Here is a 13,780-nt window from a genome sequence, read left to right as displayed (position 1 = left end):
AGGGAGTCTTTGGAGTTGTATGATGTGTGAATGTGTGCTCTTAAGTATAATAGACTGCATTTATAGTTATGGTGGACCTCAAAATACCATGACAGGATAGAGGTTCAAAAATATGATTCAGATTTCCTGAGACTGCTGGATTCTGGAGACACCTCAATTTGGTACATTTTGTGTGAGCAGTTCTCATGAGACCTGTACAGAGACTCTCATGCTTAAGAAATCCTGCAGCTTGATCTGGTGGTTGCAGTTTCAGAGATAAGTATATAGGGCTTTTTCTCAGGAACTGCTTACGTGCTTTGAGTTAAGGGATTGTGAATAAGATCCACATTCTGTGTTGGGAGGTGAAACAATAGACTGCACATTCCTGCACAGAATGGTGAGCTGAAGAGCTTGCCATTATCTTCATTGTCTTTCTGGTACTATAAACCAAAGCACTGTAGGAAAAATAGGACTGAAGCAGTTGTCTAGTGAGAGTCTCTGCCCTGATGTTTGGATGTTCTTCTGTGTATGTCTGACAGATGTTTGTTTAGTTCTGCAGTGAGAATCCTTAATCCACCTTGAATCATCCAAAGTCCTCTGCTGTTCTTATATTTACAATGTATTTCCTAGCAGTTGTGCTGTTTCTCATTGTAATTTAGGCCTCTTATTTTAATCTTGTTCACCTTTCTATTCCATTGCAACACCTTAGATAAGGAAGCTCCAGCTCTTACTCACAGGCAAATGATTTCCTTCAAAATATTTGTATTTTCTCAGTTGAGTAGAAGTCTGTCACAGCAATCTTCTTTTATGAATGATATTTAAACCATGAGGCTGTTTTGTGTGGAGGGGAAATGTCACTATTTTTGTCCTTAGGGAAATGCCACTATTTCTGTCCTTAGCTGCCAACCCCTTCCAAATGAGCTGAGCAGACTGAATCCCAAGACTCCTATTTAGAGAAGGGAGGCTGGGAGCTGGAATAGCTTGCAGAAGTGCTTAGGGACATTGCAGTCCCTGGAGAAGGCATTTCATGCCAGCTTTATGCACCATATTTCAGAAACTTTCATTCTTTCCCAGTTCCCACACGGGAGCTGCTTGCCTGGGCATTCCCATGGGCCTGGCCCAGCCCAGAGTATTTCAACACTCAAATTAAAGTTCCCTGATCTCCCTGCACCCCTGTGCCATGGGCTCTAGCTTTGCAAAAACCAGCAGTTGAATGGGCAAGCAACAAATATGCTCCCAGGGAAGCAGTGCACTTTCAGTTTTGCTTTTTGACTTGTAAATTACCTCTCTTCTTTTCCATTTCCCCCCTTACTCCACAGGAGCAAACTCATTGTCATTGCAGCAGACAGTCTTGCTCTCTGACAGCCCCTTTGCTTGCAATACCAAACCTACACAAGGCTTGATGGGAAATGTTCTGAGGGGATGAATTAAGGAATACACATAAAACAATGCTGTGGATTGGAATTCAGCTAAAATATCACCTGAATGCTGATTATGAACACTGTATCTCTATTAGATTTTTCTCAGGTTGATAGGGACTCAAGGCAGACAGACAAGCAGAAAGAATAAAATTAAGTATATAACAGGTGCTGAAAACAAAGTCAGCTGTCTGACAGCTTAGCTTTTCTAATGGAAAACTAGGTGCTTTTTTGTGCATTTTAAAATATTTTTATTGCATACCTATGCAGCATGATACTTTTATTGCAAGCTTAGGAGTCAGCTTTTAAGGAATTAATTCAGAGCAACGAGAAAGAAGAATCTGGGTGGTTATAATTTCTTAGGTTGAAAACAATTTGCAATTCTCACTTTTGTTCAGGATTTGTGCTGTCAGCTCTTCAGATGCTGAAGCAGGGCTAAACACTGTAATAGAAAAGCATCATTTTAATGAGAAATTGATTCATGAAACCCTGCCACAATATGGCATGCTCTTTCTTGGTCCTGCTTTACTCTACAAGTCCACTTAAAATAATTCTGTAGGGGAAGAAATATAGGAGCTCAGAAAAAGTGAACTTATTAAAATACATTATTAAAATACAAACTAAATGTTGGCCTTGGTGACTGTCTGAATTAAGAGAGGTCTTTTCCCAGGGGGGAAAGAAAACTGTGGGGAAAGCATGTCAGTGAATGATCCCAATGCTGCTGCTTCGTCCTTTGGGCTGAGCAGATCCAGCAGATCCAGTTCTCTGTACTGGGGGTGACAAAAGTGGTGAGTCTGTGCCACAGTAACCCTCTAGTCCTGTCCTTTATTTATTTGTGATTTGCTTCCCCACACCTTCTCTGACACTGAAATTTGGGGAAGTCTTATAGAACACAAAAGTGAGGGCCTTACTTGCCCATATAATGATTATTTTAAATTTTAGAAAAAAAAATTGGTTTTGTGTGTGACCTTCATCCCTAGCCAGTATAGATCCTGAGCTTCACATGTATGAAGATTTTTGAATTAAATGTATGTAAAGCATCTTTGAAGGTGTATTTTTCAAAAAAACCCAGACACTGAATTTCCTGGCACAGGAAAATGGTAATAATTCTAGCTTAATGCTTTTGTAGTTTTAAGGATAGGTGGCTGGGCTGGAATGGCCCACAGCATGGGAAGATGAATAATTGCTAGAGGTGGTTAGGTCCTCTGTTATTTTTTGCACAAACTAAATAGACATCTTTGAGGAGCAATATTTGAACTGAACGCTTGAACGCATTTCTAATTTTGAGAGATTCTACTACTTTTAAAGTTGCCTGTTAGAGAGACAGGAGGCATTTCTGAATATGAAGAAATCTATAGAGCAAGTAAGCATTTTTAAGTATCCCCTTCAGCTTTTCTGTCTTGCAGATAATGCCATTTGTATAGCAGAAAATACATGAAATTACTTTGAAAATTGAAGAGAACGAACAGGGAGGTTCTGTAGGGCAAATATACAGGAGCAGGAAGTCTCCTGTTACATTTACATGAAGCAACCTCCTGGTGCTCTTGCAGGGTTCCTCCTGCCAATCAGTTGCTTTAGCCTTTGGATGCTCTTTTAAGCAAGGTATCTGTTTTCAGAGGAGGAGATGGGAATGTTGCTTGGGTGAGTGGGTCAAAGTTCTTCATAATAAAGGTAGTTTTAATTCAACAAGAAGCAGGGTTTTATCACAGAATGTGGTGTTTTCTTCAGTCCTGACTCCTTGTCAGGAAACTCAGTAGCCCAGAGCTGAAGCGTTTGTGACCTGCCCCTCGAGGAGGCTGGGCAGTAGAGAAGTGATCACTTGGTAAATGCAGTGCAGGGCTGTGTGTGTCTCCTCACTGGTCATGCAATGATAGGCCAGGAGATTTGAAAATGTAAACTGTCTGGGCTCAGTTTATAGTTTATATTCCATCTTCCCTCTTGTTATGTTTTTTCATGGCTCTTTCTTGTAGCACATGTGCTGTAAACTCTCCTTATTTTTGAAGAATGGGCATAAAGTAATAACTATAAAGTTAGAACACATTTCAAATAGTTGTTGTTTTCACTGAGCTACATTAAACTTTTGAGCCTAATCAAATGTCGGAATTCAAAATATCCTGCAAATTATTTTCATTTTGTCACATTTTGAATACCTTCTTCCTCTTACACATTGAGGGAAGTAGTACAGAAGTAATTCTCTTGATGAGGTACTCAGTTCTGAGAAAGACTTGAGTGAGTCAACCACACAGACCTAAATGGCAGAGGAAACTGAATAAAAATGTTCTTAACAATCCCTTGTAAAATGAGAAGAATAATGGAAGGGAGAGTCTGTCTCCTGCTGGATACTTTTTTTGCTCTGAAATTTATCTTGCTAACTTGTTTTTGCAAGTATTATCTTAGAATTCATGAAAAAGAAACAGACCAGTTTATTCAGTAGCTGAAAAGAAGAAGGAAGAAAATATCTAAGTTGATCTCCATTGACATGTGTTTATATGATGAAGTTCAAAGCTTCAAAAAAAAATTCCCTGAGAGATTTGACTATGTAAATATTTGTTAGTTGCCAGATTTGAAAATGAGGAAAATGCAACAGGTCAAATCCTGAAACATTAACATGGTTCTTTTAAATAAGCTCTGAATGGGAAAATTTAAACTTGACCATAAATGGATTAGAATATCTTATTGTTTTAAATCTCCTTTCCTGTCCTGAGTGTTCCTCACAGATCCTAAAAATGTTACTTAAGAATCCACAATGCCTCTGGAATAATTTCTGCTGAATTGCAATAAGTTTTTGAGGGAATAAAAAACCCAACCCCACACTAGTTTTGTGATGATGTTGAAATTAGCATAAGGCTCTAATCTTTCTTCAAAGTAAAGGGAGGCTTTTGGCTTCATAAAACATATTCTGATGTTTTCAATGCAGAGAGAGGATGCACTGATATGAGAAAAAGGAAGATGAGTTAAAGTGAAAATATAAGTAAATCAGCTAGCCTGGGGCTGTCCTATTTTTGCATTTATTTTTATCAGCAGTCTTGGTAAAAAAAAAAAATCCAAATAACATTTTTAGTTGTTAAGTCCTCACCACAGTTCTACAATCTGTAAAGGTTCTACAATCTGACCTCATTTGTTAAAATACAAAATCAGATTCTCAGTATGGCATACTTTAAAACTGAACTTTGTAGCCTTGCTTTCATGTACATAAATCAACAAACTAAAGGCTTTAGTTCAGTTGTACCCTTTTGAAACAGTTTTTCACTATTGCTTTAATCCATTGTCCTCATTAAGTGAAATAATGAGTAACTTTTTAGATTTATTTTATAAAACTAGGATTAATTTTACAAGCTTGGAAACCCTTAGATTTAGAATTAAAATTGTATGTATACTTTATACAGGAGGAAAAAAAAATTGACATTTTCTTTTGATTCCCAGGCTGTGAAGCTTTCTTAGATATTTCAGAATATTTATCTTGCAGAATTTCTTCATGTTGCATAAGAGCTGTGGTAATTTTTGGACGCTGTTTTAAAAACAATTTGCAGAGCAGTGTCTCACCTGCTCAGAGACTATGCATCAGCTCAGCAGAGTGCTACCTTGAAGTGTGTGCTAACCCTGGCACCTCTGGCAGGGTTACTCACACCCACAGCCTCCCACCCGCTCCCTGCTCGGCTCCATCCACCGCACGAGCAGCTCCCTCACAATTATTCATGGCAGGAAGTAAATGGCACTCAGCTCTCTGAGGTGTCCACAGTGGCAGCAGCAGAGAGCAGAGATCCAGGGCTGGATGGGGTGAGGTAACCCTGCAGCCAGCAGTGGGGATGATGCTGCTGAGCTTGCTGCTTAAAGAAGGAAGGTGTGTGTGCAGACAAGCCCCACTGCAGGGGTGCCACCCTGCAGGATTCTGAGCTGGTGGCTCTTGTTTCCTCAAATTCCCCCAGTGCAGCTTCCTGCTGGCCAGAATCAGGCTGGGGAAGGGAGGCTGGCTGTGTCATCTGGGGTGTCCATGGTAAAGCTTTCCTGGCTGGAACACTGGGAGGGTGTCTCACAAGAACCTGGATTCAATCCCCAGGGACCAGATCCCTTGTGTTCCCTTGCCTCTGGCCTGCTGTATCCATGTCCAAACATGGTGTCCATATCCATGGTGGCCTGCTGAAGTGTGGCAGTTTTCTCATCCACTTAGATAGGTTTTGGATCCACTCTGACCAGATTTTAATGAGCACTTTAAACTTTGTTCTTGCTAAAGCTACATTATGGATTGCCAAGGCATCTCCCAACACCATTCTCGTTGCCATTTTACTTAGCTCAAGACAGCTTTCCCTGTGAGGAAGGTACTACTCGCCACAAACAGGGAGGGACAGCATCCTTGGGTTTTATAGAAGGCATCCTTTCTCTCTAAACAAAGAAAACAACAAAATTAGATTTTAATGTCACAAACTCAGGATAAAGAATTTAGCAAAAATTTTTAAAAATTGGCTAAATTAAGAACACTGACTTGTAATTCTTTGCTTTTTTGTTTTATTTTTTTAATATGTTTCAGAAACATCTACTAAAAATGAAACAGGTATTTAGATTTAATGTGAATCTCTGTCTTTGAAAACAGGTGGTGCTTCTGTCATGGCAGCTTCTGGGTCTTTGAAAGTGCACAGAGGGCAGAGTCTCCAAGCTGGTAAGTAAAAGTAATTATGAGGTGTGTGTGCATGTAAATTGAAACTAATTTAAACTTAAATTATTTTAAACTTCAGAAAATATTAAAGGTAATGCATGATTTGATTCCCTATTGTAAGGCTTACGTATTTCTTTGGGTTTTTTGCTTTGAAGAGTTTTTGTCAGAAAGACATTGACAGATGGGATAAGTTTAGAAGAGGCAGTGACAGATGAGACAACTGACAGAGTATAAGCAGTAATCTTATTCACAGCAGTAAAATGCTGCCATCACTTTAACAAAGGGCACCCACCAAAAAAAATTCACCTCAGGCCATGAGAAATCCTGTACCCTAACAATGATATGCTGGGAAAAAACACCCACCACATTTAAATATACTTCTTTATGATAATGAAGGGAAAAAACACCCAGTGCCAAGAGATAGAATTATGTGTGTTTGTCATTCAAAATTAATTGCAACATATTCATTCTATGGACACAGCATTTTTGCTTGCCTGGTTTTAACTGGGGCAGAGTCTGAGATTGTGAAGAAACATGGGCATTTTCAGCTTCATGCTCAGGAAAGACTGATGATGTTGTGCAGCCTGGCTTCTTCATAAAGATGGTGATTTGCACTTGCAACGCAAAGTAATCTTTGTAAGGGCTAGCTTAAGCATTTTCAATGGTTTTTCAGAAATCAAGAAGTTATCCATCGTGCTGGAGGTGGAATTTTAACAAGAGTCTTCCAGATGCTCCCAAGATCACCCACGCATTGCTCCCTGATTCATGCATGCAAGACAGCTCTGCTCCCACACTGATGTACAGCAAAATGCACTGCTGTTGACTTCAGTGGCCTTCAGTGTGAAGAGTTGTAAAAGTGTCCTAAATTTTATTTCCTTGGTGTTATGCTCATAAGGAAATTCTGACATCACTGTCACAGAAAAGTCAGCACTAGCCACTGTTTATGCTTTCTGAGGTTATTCTGTATGGTTTAGTTTAAAAGGTTACAAGTCAAAACCAGAAAAGCATAGGCTTTGATTATATTGCACAAATTCCTAAAGCCAAAGCCATTAACAGTGTTCTTTTATTCTAGGTCCTAAAGGTGGGTATGAGATGCTAACACTTCCTTCAGAACCTGGAACTCCAACTAGTTCTGAGGAACCTGGTGAGTACAGATCTTTGTGTCAGAGGTCACTAACACCTCTTGTTTCTTTTTCATGTTCTTTTTTTTTTTATTGTTGAGATCTTTTCTAAGTGTAATTTTTGAAGTGTTGCCCTTTGAACATGTCAGTTTTACTTGCATGCTCACACACACACTTATTTTTGGGATGTAGTTATAGTGCTGGTTTTTTTTCTGTGTCATTTATTGTTAATTTCTGAGAACGGTGACTATATTGGGTAGAAAATATGAGTAACTAACACTTGCTGAAAGAAAGGCTGCAACACCAGTTTCAAATATAACTTTCTTCTCCCCTCCCCAATTATAGTCTTTTCCTTTCTTTTCCCCTCAGTTAAGGGCACTAAATTTTCACTTTTACTCTTCTCCTGTTACTTGTTTGACCATCTTTTTTGATTCCTACAGCTTGCCCCTTTCTCTTCAAGCAATCATGATATTCTAGCAATTCTTTCAGAATGTTTAACCATGTATTGTGGTCTGTTCTTCTCTCAAATCCTCCTTTCACAATGTTCACAAATACTGGCCCTTTGACCCCTCTTGGAAACACCTCCTGTCTTTGTCTACCCAGAAGGGACTGCTGCAAGCACTGTCCATGGCTCACTCTGAGCACCATGCTTTCATTAGTTGGAACATTTGACTGTGCTTTTTAAATAAACTTTTCTCTTCAAACAAATAAAAGACAGTTTTCAGTACCTAATAAGTTTTTTTTTTCTTTGGTTGGGCTTTTTAAGGAAAAATGAAAATCAAGTATTCCTATGTTTACAAAGAAAGCACAGTTTCTATTGAGACAGCACTGACTGAACTACAGAAGGCTTTTCCTTTCCTTCCATTCCAGTTTGCCCAACTGTTCTTTTTTTCTTCTTTTTGTTTTTTTCTTCTCCTTCTTCCTTTGAGAAGAATATTTGACTGCTGCCAGGTTTTGCCTTTTTTTTCCCCTCTGTGTGTTTCTTTTGCTTTTCTTGCACAAAGCCCTACCAATTCTCCATGTGTAGTTTTTTAGCTCTCAGGAAAATTGCTTGGCTTGTTTGCATCAGGTATGATACTCAGCTTCCTTAAAGCTGTTAACTGTTTAGTTCTATAAGGGATCTTGCTAGTTTTCATGCTAGCTAACTTTGAGGATGCTTCACTTAACACTTCTGTTACAACACTTTAACAGCACACAGAAAGACTTCAAAAATTATATTTTCCTTCAGGACTATTCATGACTCTGTACTTAAGACTGTCACTTGCTTGCAGCTTCTTTTTGTGATGCAGGTTTTGAATGCTATGATTTTTCTGAGTCCCTTCTTGCTCAATCAGGCCAAATTCTTTTGCAATACTTTGGACACAATAATTGAAAATAACTTCTGAGAATGATATTTGCAGAAAATATAAAAACTCCTTCTGCATTCAGTCTGCATTGATTTTGTCATTTTGTTCTTAACATCTTGCTTTGCAACAACAGCTTGAAGTCTGACTGACAGAGAAATATTTGTATACTTTTTGGATTTTCCTGTGTTTTTTAATGAAAATCTGTGAGAAAATTGGCCAAATTTCCAGTCTTTTCAGTTTTTGACTGTACAGTAGACACCTTTGATTTAAACAGCTTAAGCCTGGGGAGATTCCATTATACTGGAACATGCCCATATGCTGTTGCCTAACATTGTATAAGCTATTTCATCCAAGAAGATGAAAAGGCTTCCCTCAATGGTTATTCACTGCTGCTGTTGTCTGGATGTAAGAAGTAATTTTCCCCTATGCTCTAAGATGTCTTGATATCCTACTGCCTCTCTGTTCACATCTCAATAGGGTCTAAATGGGCAAAAAGAGCAGTTTGGACAAAAAAGGATTTGATATGAGTTCTTTGTGGGGACAAGGAAGGGCTTAGGAGGAGAACTTCATGAAAAAGGAGAACCTCAGAGTGACACTGTTTTCCCTCTGCACTCCTCTGTCTCAAACTGACTTAAGAGTAGAAAGTCTTTAAGGCTAAGGACTCCAACTAGACTGAACAGGCAGACAAAATTAAAATGATTGAAAGCAGGGCTAGATGAGGTATTGAGAATTAAACTAGTAGACAAAAAATTGTGTTTTTTAAAGTCAAAATTGTTTTATAGGAACTGTTTCCTAGTAGGTGTTGGTCTGTGCCTTTTTTAGAAAGTTCTAGAAAACTCTGTGGGATTTCCTCTAAAGTTCTTGTGATCTATACTATTTAGAAGTGTTTTCCCATTATTTTTTTCCTGCAATGAAAGTCCTTTAATACTTTGTTGTCCTCTCTTGGCATCATTCCTATCTTTCTCAATTCTGCACAGGGAAGCTGTCAAGGTTGTCTCCTCAAGTTTGCCCTCCCTTTGCTTGAAACAGTTCTCCAGTCTCTGTTTTTGGGACATGCTTTAAGAACCTCTACTGATTTTGCTTTCTTTCTTGCAGATGACATAGTAGTTAACATCTTCCTAGAACAAATTACTTCATATAAAGCTTTACTAACCTAAGGTAGAGCTGGAAGCCTTGTGAGGCAGTGCTGCAGTGTTTGCCTTCTCTCACAACACAGCAGGATCCTTGTCTGTGCTCTGTGGCCTTCTGCATAGATCCTGACTTGATCAGTGTCTCAGGATATTTAAATAGAAACTGTAGTTTTCTCATGTCCCATCTACCACTGGGGAATGTGCTGTTTGGCAAGCAGAATTATTGCTGCTCAGTGCTTGCTTGCAGTGTGTCTGCAGTGTGTCTAATTGGTCATTGCAAACATGCCTGTTGTTACTTGTTTCAGAAGGGGCTGTGGGTTATTCAGCTGATGTCCCTACACCAGATCGACCCCACAGTGAGACAGCCACTTATGTTAATATTCCTGTCAGCCCTACTTCCAAAAAACAGCTTCACTACATGGAACTGGAACTTCAAGAATCTAGCACAAGCATAAGAGGTAAGGAAGTCTGTGATATTTTTAAACAGCAAAGAATATGCAGAATGTATGGGGTATGTGGAATCCTGATTTCATACAGGGAGCTGCCCAAAGGGAGGTTCAGGTTGGGCATCAGGAAGAATTTTTTTCACTGACAGGATGGTCAGGCATCGGAACAGGCTTCCCAGGGAAGTGATGGAGTCATCACTCCTGGAACTGTTCAAGAAAGGACTTGATGTGGCACTTAGTGCTGTGGCTTAGTTGATGGTGCTGCTTGGTCAAAGCTTGGACTCAATGATTTGGAGGTATTTTCCAACCTTAATGATTCCATTATCTACCCACAGGCTTCTGCTAACAGAGGAGCTGAACCCTGCTGTGTTTCTGAGACAGTTTTTTAAATTGGTATCTGTTCTTGGAAAAGATTTTTGAGTAATGAAGTTCTATAAGATGTTGCATCCATTTGACAGGTGCGCTCCTTCTAAAGTGAACATTTCAAACTCTGGAGTTTGAAAGACAGTAATTTGCTTGTGTTCTCAAGATTTTCATTGCATATTAGGACTACACTTAGCTCATTTTTCTTTCTTGGCTTCAGAAACAGGGCTGTGGGTGTACAGGGCTTGCTCCTGAAGACACTGGCTTTGGAGCCATGCAGCAAATGATTCAGAACAGAACACAGTGTTCTTCTATCTGCTCTCCATGTGGGCATGTGAAAGTGCTACAGAGAGAATAGAAATGGTTTCATTTTTTATGTTTTTGTTTCATTTTTTAAAATTATTTTTTTGGATCGGATATTTTACTTCTAATGCTTAACTTGGGCAATTAGCACATAAACATACAATACATCTGCCATGTGTTGTCATTTAGAGATGCAGTCCTTGCTACAGCAAGCCTCTCATCAGAATCTGACATTTAATTCCTTTCATTTGATATTGATAGGCTTTCCATCTATACTTCTCAGGTGTAAAGATTTTAATTTTTATACTTCTAATTTCAGCAATTTTATTAACTTTGAAATGCTAGCACTTTTCCAATGCTTTTTGCTTTTTAAATGTTTTTGTTTTTCATTATGTAATTCTAAGCTTCTCCCAGACCTTAATATAGTTCTCTCTACAACATTGTGTTGAAATGTAAAAGCAATCTTTTCTCTTAATTTTAAAGACAATGAACCAAGTCATTAAAAATGAAGAGTTAAATGCTATAAATTTTCCTAAATGTCAACTACCCTCCCAATCTCAAATTGTGTAACTTTAAAGGTGCCTGTAATGACCATAAATATTTTATTTTTTTCATATTCAAGTTTTCCCAGCCTCTAGCCTTACAGAAGTATTTTACTTAACAGACTGAGCAACTTTTGTCTCCCCTGTTGCCAAGAAAAATGAGCTGAAGTGTCATTCTGTGTGAGGCCGAAGGTGGTTGCTCTGGTAAACATTCACAGGGTGCCTAATCCAGACAAAGAACAGTTCCAGCTTCTACAGGTGTTTTCTGTTCAAATAGCAGGTGCTGTTCATTCCTGATTGCTAACATGGTGAGGAAGGCTCCCAGAAGTGGGAGAGCCAATTTCAATTTTGTCATTGACTGGGAGTAATAGGGGTGGCGATTTACATCTGGGGCAGAAATACAAGTGGTTCATTTGCTTATTTGAGGAAAACCAGACCACTAGAATATGTAGCTAGCAAAGCTTTCGAGGTGTTTTGTTTTAGTGGTGGTTATCACCTTACTCCCCTTATACAGCTTTCTCTGAGGCTGGACAAAGATAATCCAGGAAATCTGTGGAGGAAGATTTCACAACAGCTTTTTTACTCAGGAATGTGTGAGGGGTGTAGTTCTTTACAGGATTCCATTTGGTGTTTCAGGGAGTGGATCGTCCCGATATGCCCAGATTGACATTGCAGCCACCGAGACCGCACACAAGGTGGGGACGCAGCACGCGCAGTGCCGCGAGGAACGCCTGCAGGAGCTGGAGCAGAAGAAGAAAGGAGCTCAGCAGTGACCTGTCTAGGAAAGAATTTTGTGCTCACCACAAATGCATACTAATTCATCTTCCAAAATATCCACATTTATTGTAAAAAAGCACTCACAGAAATCGCTGCCAATGCTTCTTGCAGTTGTACGAGATTCATTCCGATATCTTGATTCCTAATTGGAAAGCTGGTAGCACGAGGGGTGTGTTTGGTCTTTCCTTTTATTTTAATTTGGTTGTAAAGTCCAGATTTTTTGTCATATGCAATGACAGATGTAAGTTACCTTTTTCTATAATTCTAAAATCATGAAGAACCTGGAACCAATTTCAGTGTTTATTAAAAGGTGGCATTTTCTTTGAAAATAAAGAACTTGAATGTGTGTAGATAAGGGAATGTGAGTGTGAGTGTGGTAAGTGTACACATATGTTTGCATATATCTATATGTAACCATTACTGGTAAAATATATGTATATATCTGAGTGTATAAAATATGTAAAACCTCTATTAATATATTAATGGACTCTTACAAAAGCAAGAAAGTTCAGTGCCTGCTCTTTTTGCAGGTTCAGTTTTGTTCAATTTATGTGCTTATTTATGGACATGCTGAACTATACCTACGGATAATTCAGTTTTATACCTCACCAAGTCCTGCAGCTTTGGCTAAAGTTGCACAGATGTAAAAGCTGTAATGTCGGGATGCACATGTGTCTGCAAACAGACAAGAGCACACAAACAAGTTAATTATGTCTATAAACCACAGTAATGTGAAGGGGCATTTGGGTGTTTCTGTTCTTAAAAAGCCTAGGTCAAACCATGAGTTTGATTTTGTAGTTGCTGGGTCCCTGTAATTCTTAGCAATTTTCCTGGAGTGGAACATATGTATCACTTTGAAAATCAGGTCTCAGTTTTCTCACAGAGCATATTTAAAAACCAAGGTATTCAAAAGAAGGATTCCCTTTTCAAAATTGAGTCTTTTATGTCACAGAAACGATTCCTAATGTAAAACCAGCATCCACCTTAAATCTAAAACTTTATTGAATAATTCTCTGCTATCCCTAAGTAGCATAAAACCCGTTCTGTGTAAGAGGATGATATCTCCAGAGATGCTACAGCCTTGAGGAACAACAGGATGTTATCTTGTAAAATAGGTTTACCCATGAGTCTGCCATATCTTGCTTTTGTACAGTGAGATTTTATGATTCAAAACTTAATTTCCCATATTGTCTATGTCAATATTTTTATTCATCCTCATATAAAATACTATTTAAATAAAATGTTATATAAAATATATGGCAGTGATGCTAGACTAACAAAGAAATGTACTTAAGAAGGAAAGAATTTTTTTTTCTGATAACATATCAGCTTTGGCTTCCAGAAGTTGCCAGGAGTGACATCTTGGGTATTATGATTTTTTTTTTGTGTCCTCTTAAGATCCAATATTACAGCCAAATTCTGTTTTCTAGATATGATCATAATTTATATTGGTGGGTGGAAGTTTTGTGCCAGTGAGGATTTTACTTTGTGACTTAAAATGAGAGGTGAGGTTTTGTTTCTGAGGCAGAATTTAACCTACAAATTTATGTGAATGTAGCCTCAATAGTAATGTAAAATATCAGAAATCTCTAAAAAAAAAAACAAAAAAACCCCAGTGTTTGAGAGTTGACAATTGCCATTCTTATCTGTCCTGTGTTCAGATGTATTTTTTCTGTTGATCCACCTAGCATATTTCTGAAGGGA

At 38.5% G+C, this 13,780-nt stretch overlaps 1 protein-coding gene across 2 annotated transcripts in view; it reads left to right on the top strand.

The window, feature by feature from the left end:
- The window catches only part of DOK7 (docking protein 7), a 56,411-nt gene extending 43,727 nt beyond the window's left edge, over positions 1–12,684 (top strand). For both annotated transcript variants that reach the window (XM_053940666.1, XM_053940665.1), the window contains 4 exons: positions 5,986–6,051; positions 7,121–7,192; positions 9,951–10,103; positions 11,936–12,684. In XM_053940666.1, the coding sequence (XP_053796641.1) occupies positions 5,986–6,051; positions 7,121–7,192; positions 9,951–10,103; positions 11,936–12,072 (428 nt within the window). In that variant the 3' untranslated portion in view covers positions 12,073–12,684. The remainder of the gene's footprint in view (positions 1–5,985; positions 6,052–7,120; positions 7,193–9,950; positions 10,104–11,935) is intronic.
- The last annotated feature ends 1,096 nt before the right edge of the window (positions 12,685–13,780 follow it).

Source organism: Vidua chalybeata, chromosome 4, assembly GCF_026979565.1.
Source record: "Vidua chalybeata isolate OUT-0048 chromosome 4, bVidCha1 merged haplotype, whole genome shotgun sequence".
Taxonomy (NCBI): domain Eukaryota; kingdom Metazoa; phylum Chordata; class Aves; order Passeriformes; family Viduidae; genus Vidua; species Vidua chalybeata.
Note: the sequence above shows the minus strand (reverse complement) of the source record. Positions and strands in the feature narration are given on the sequence as shown.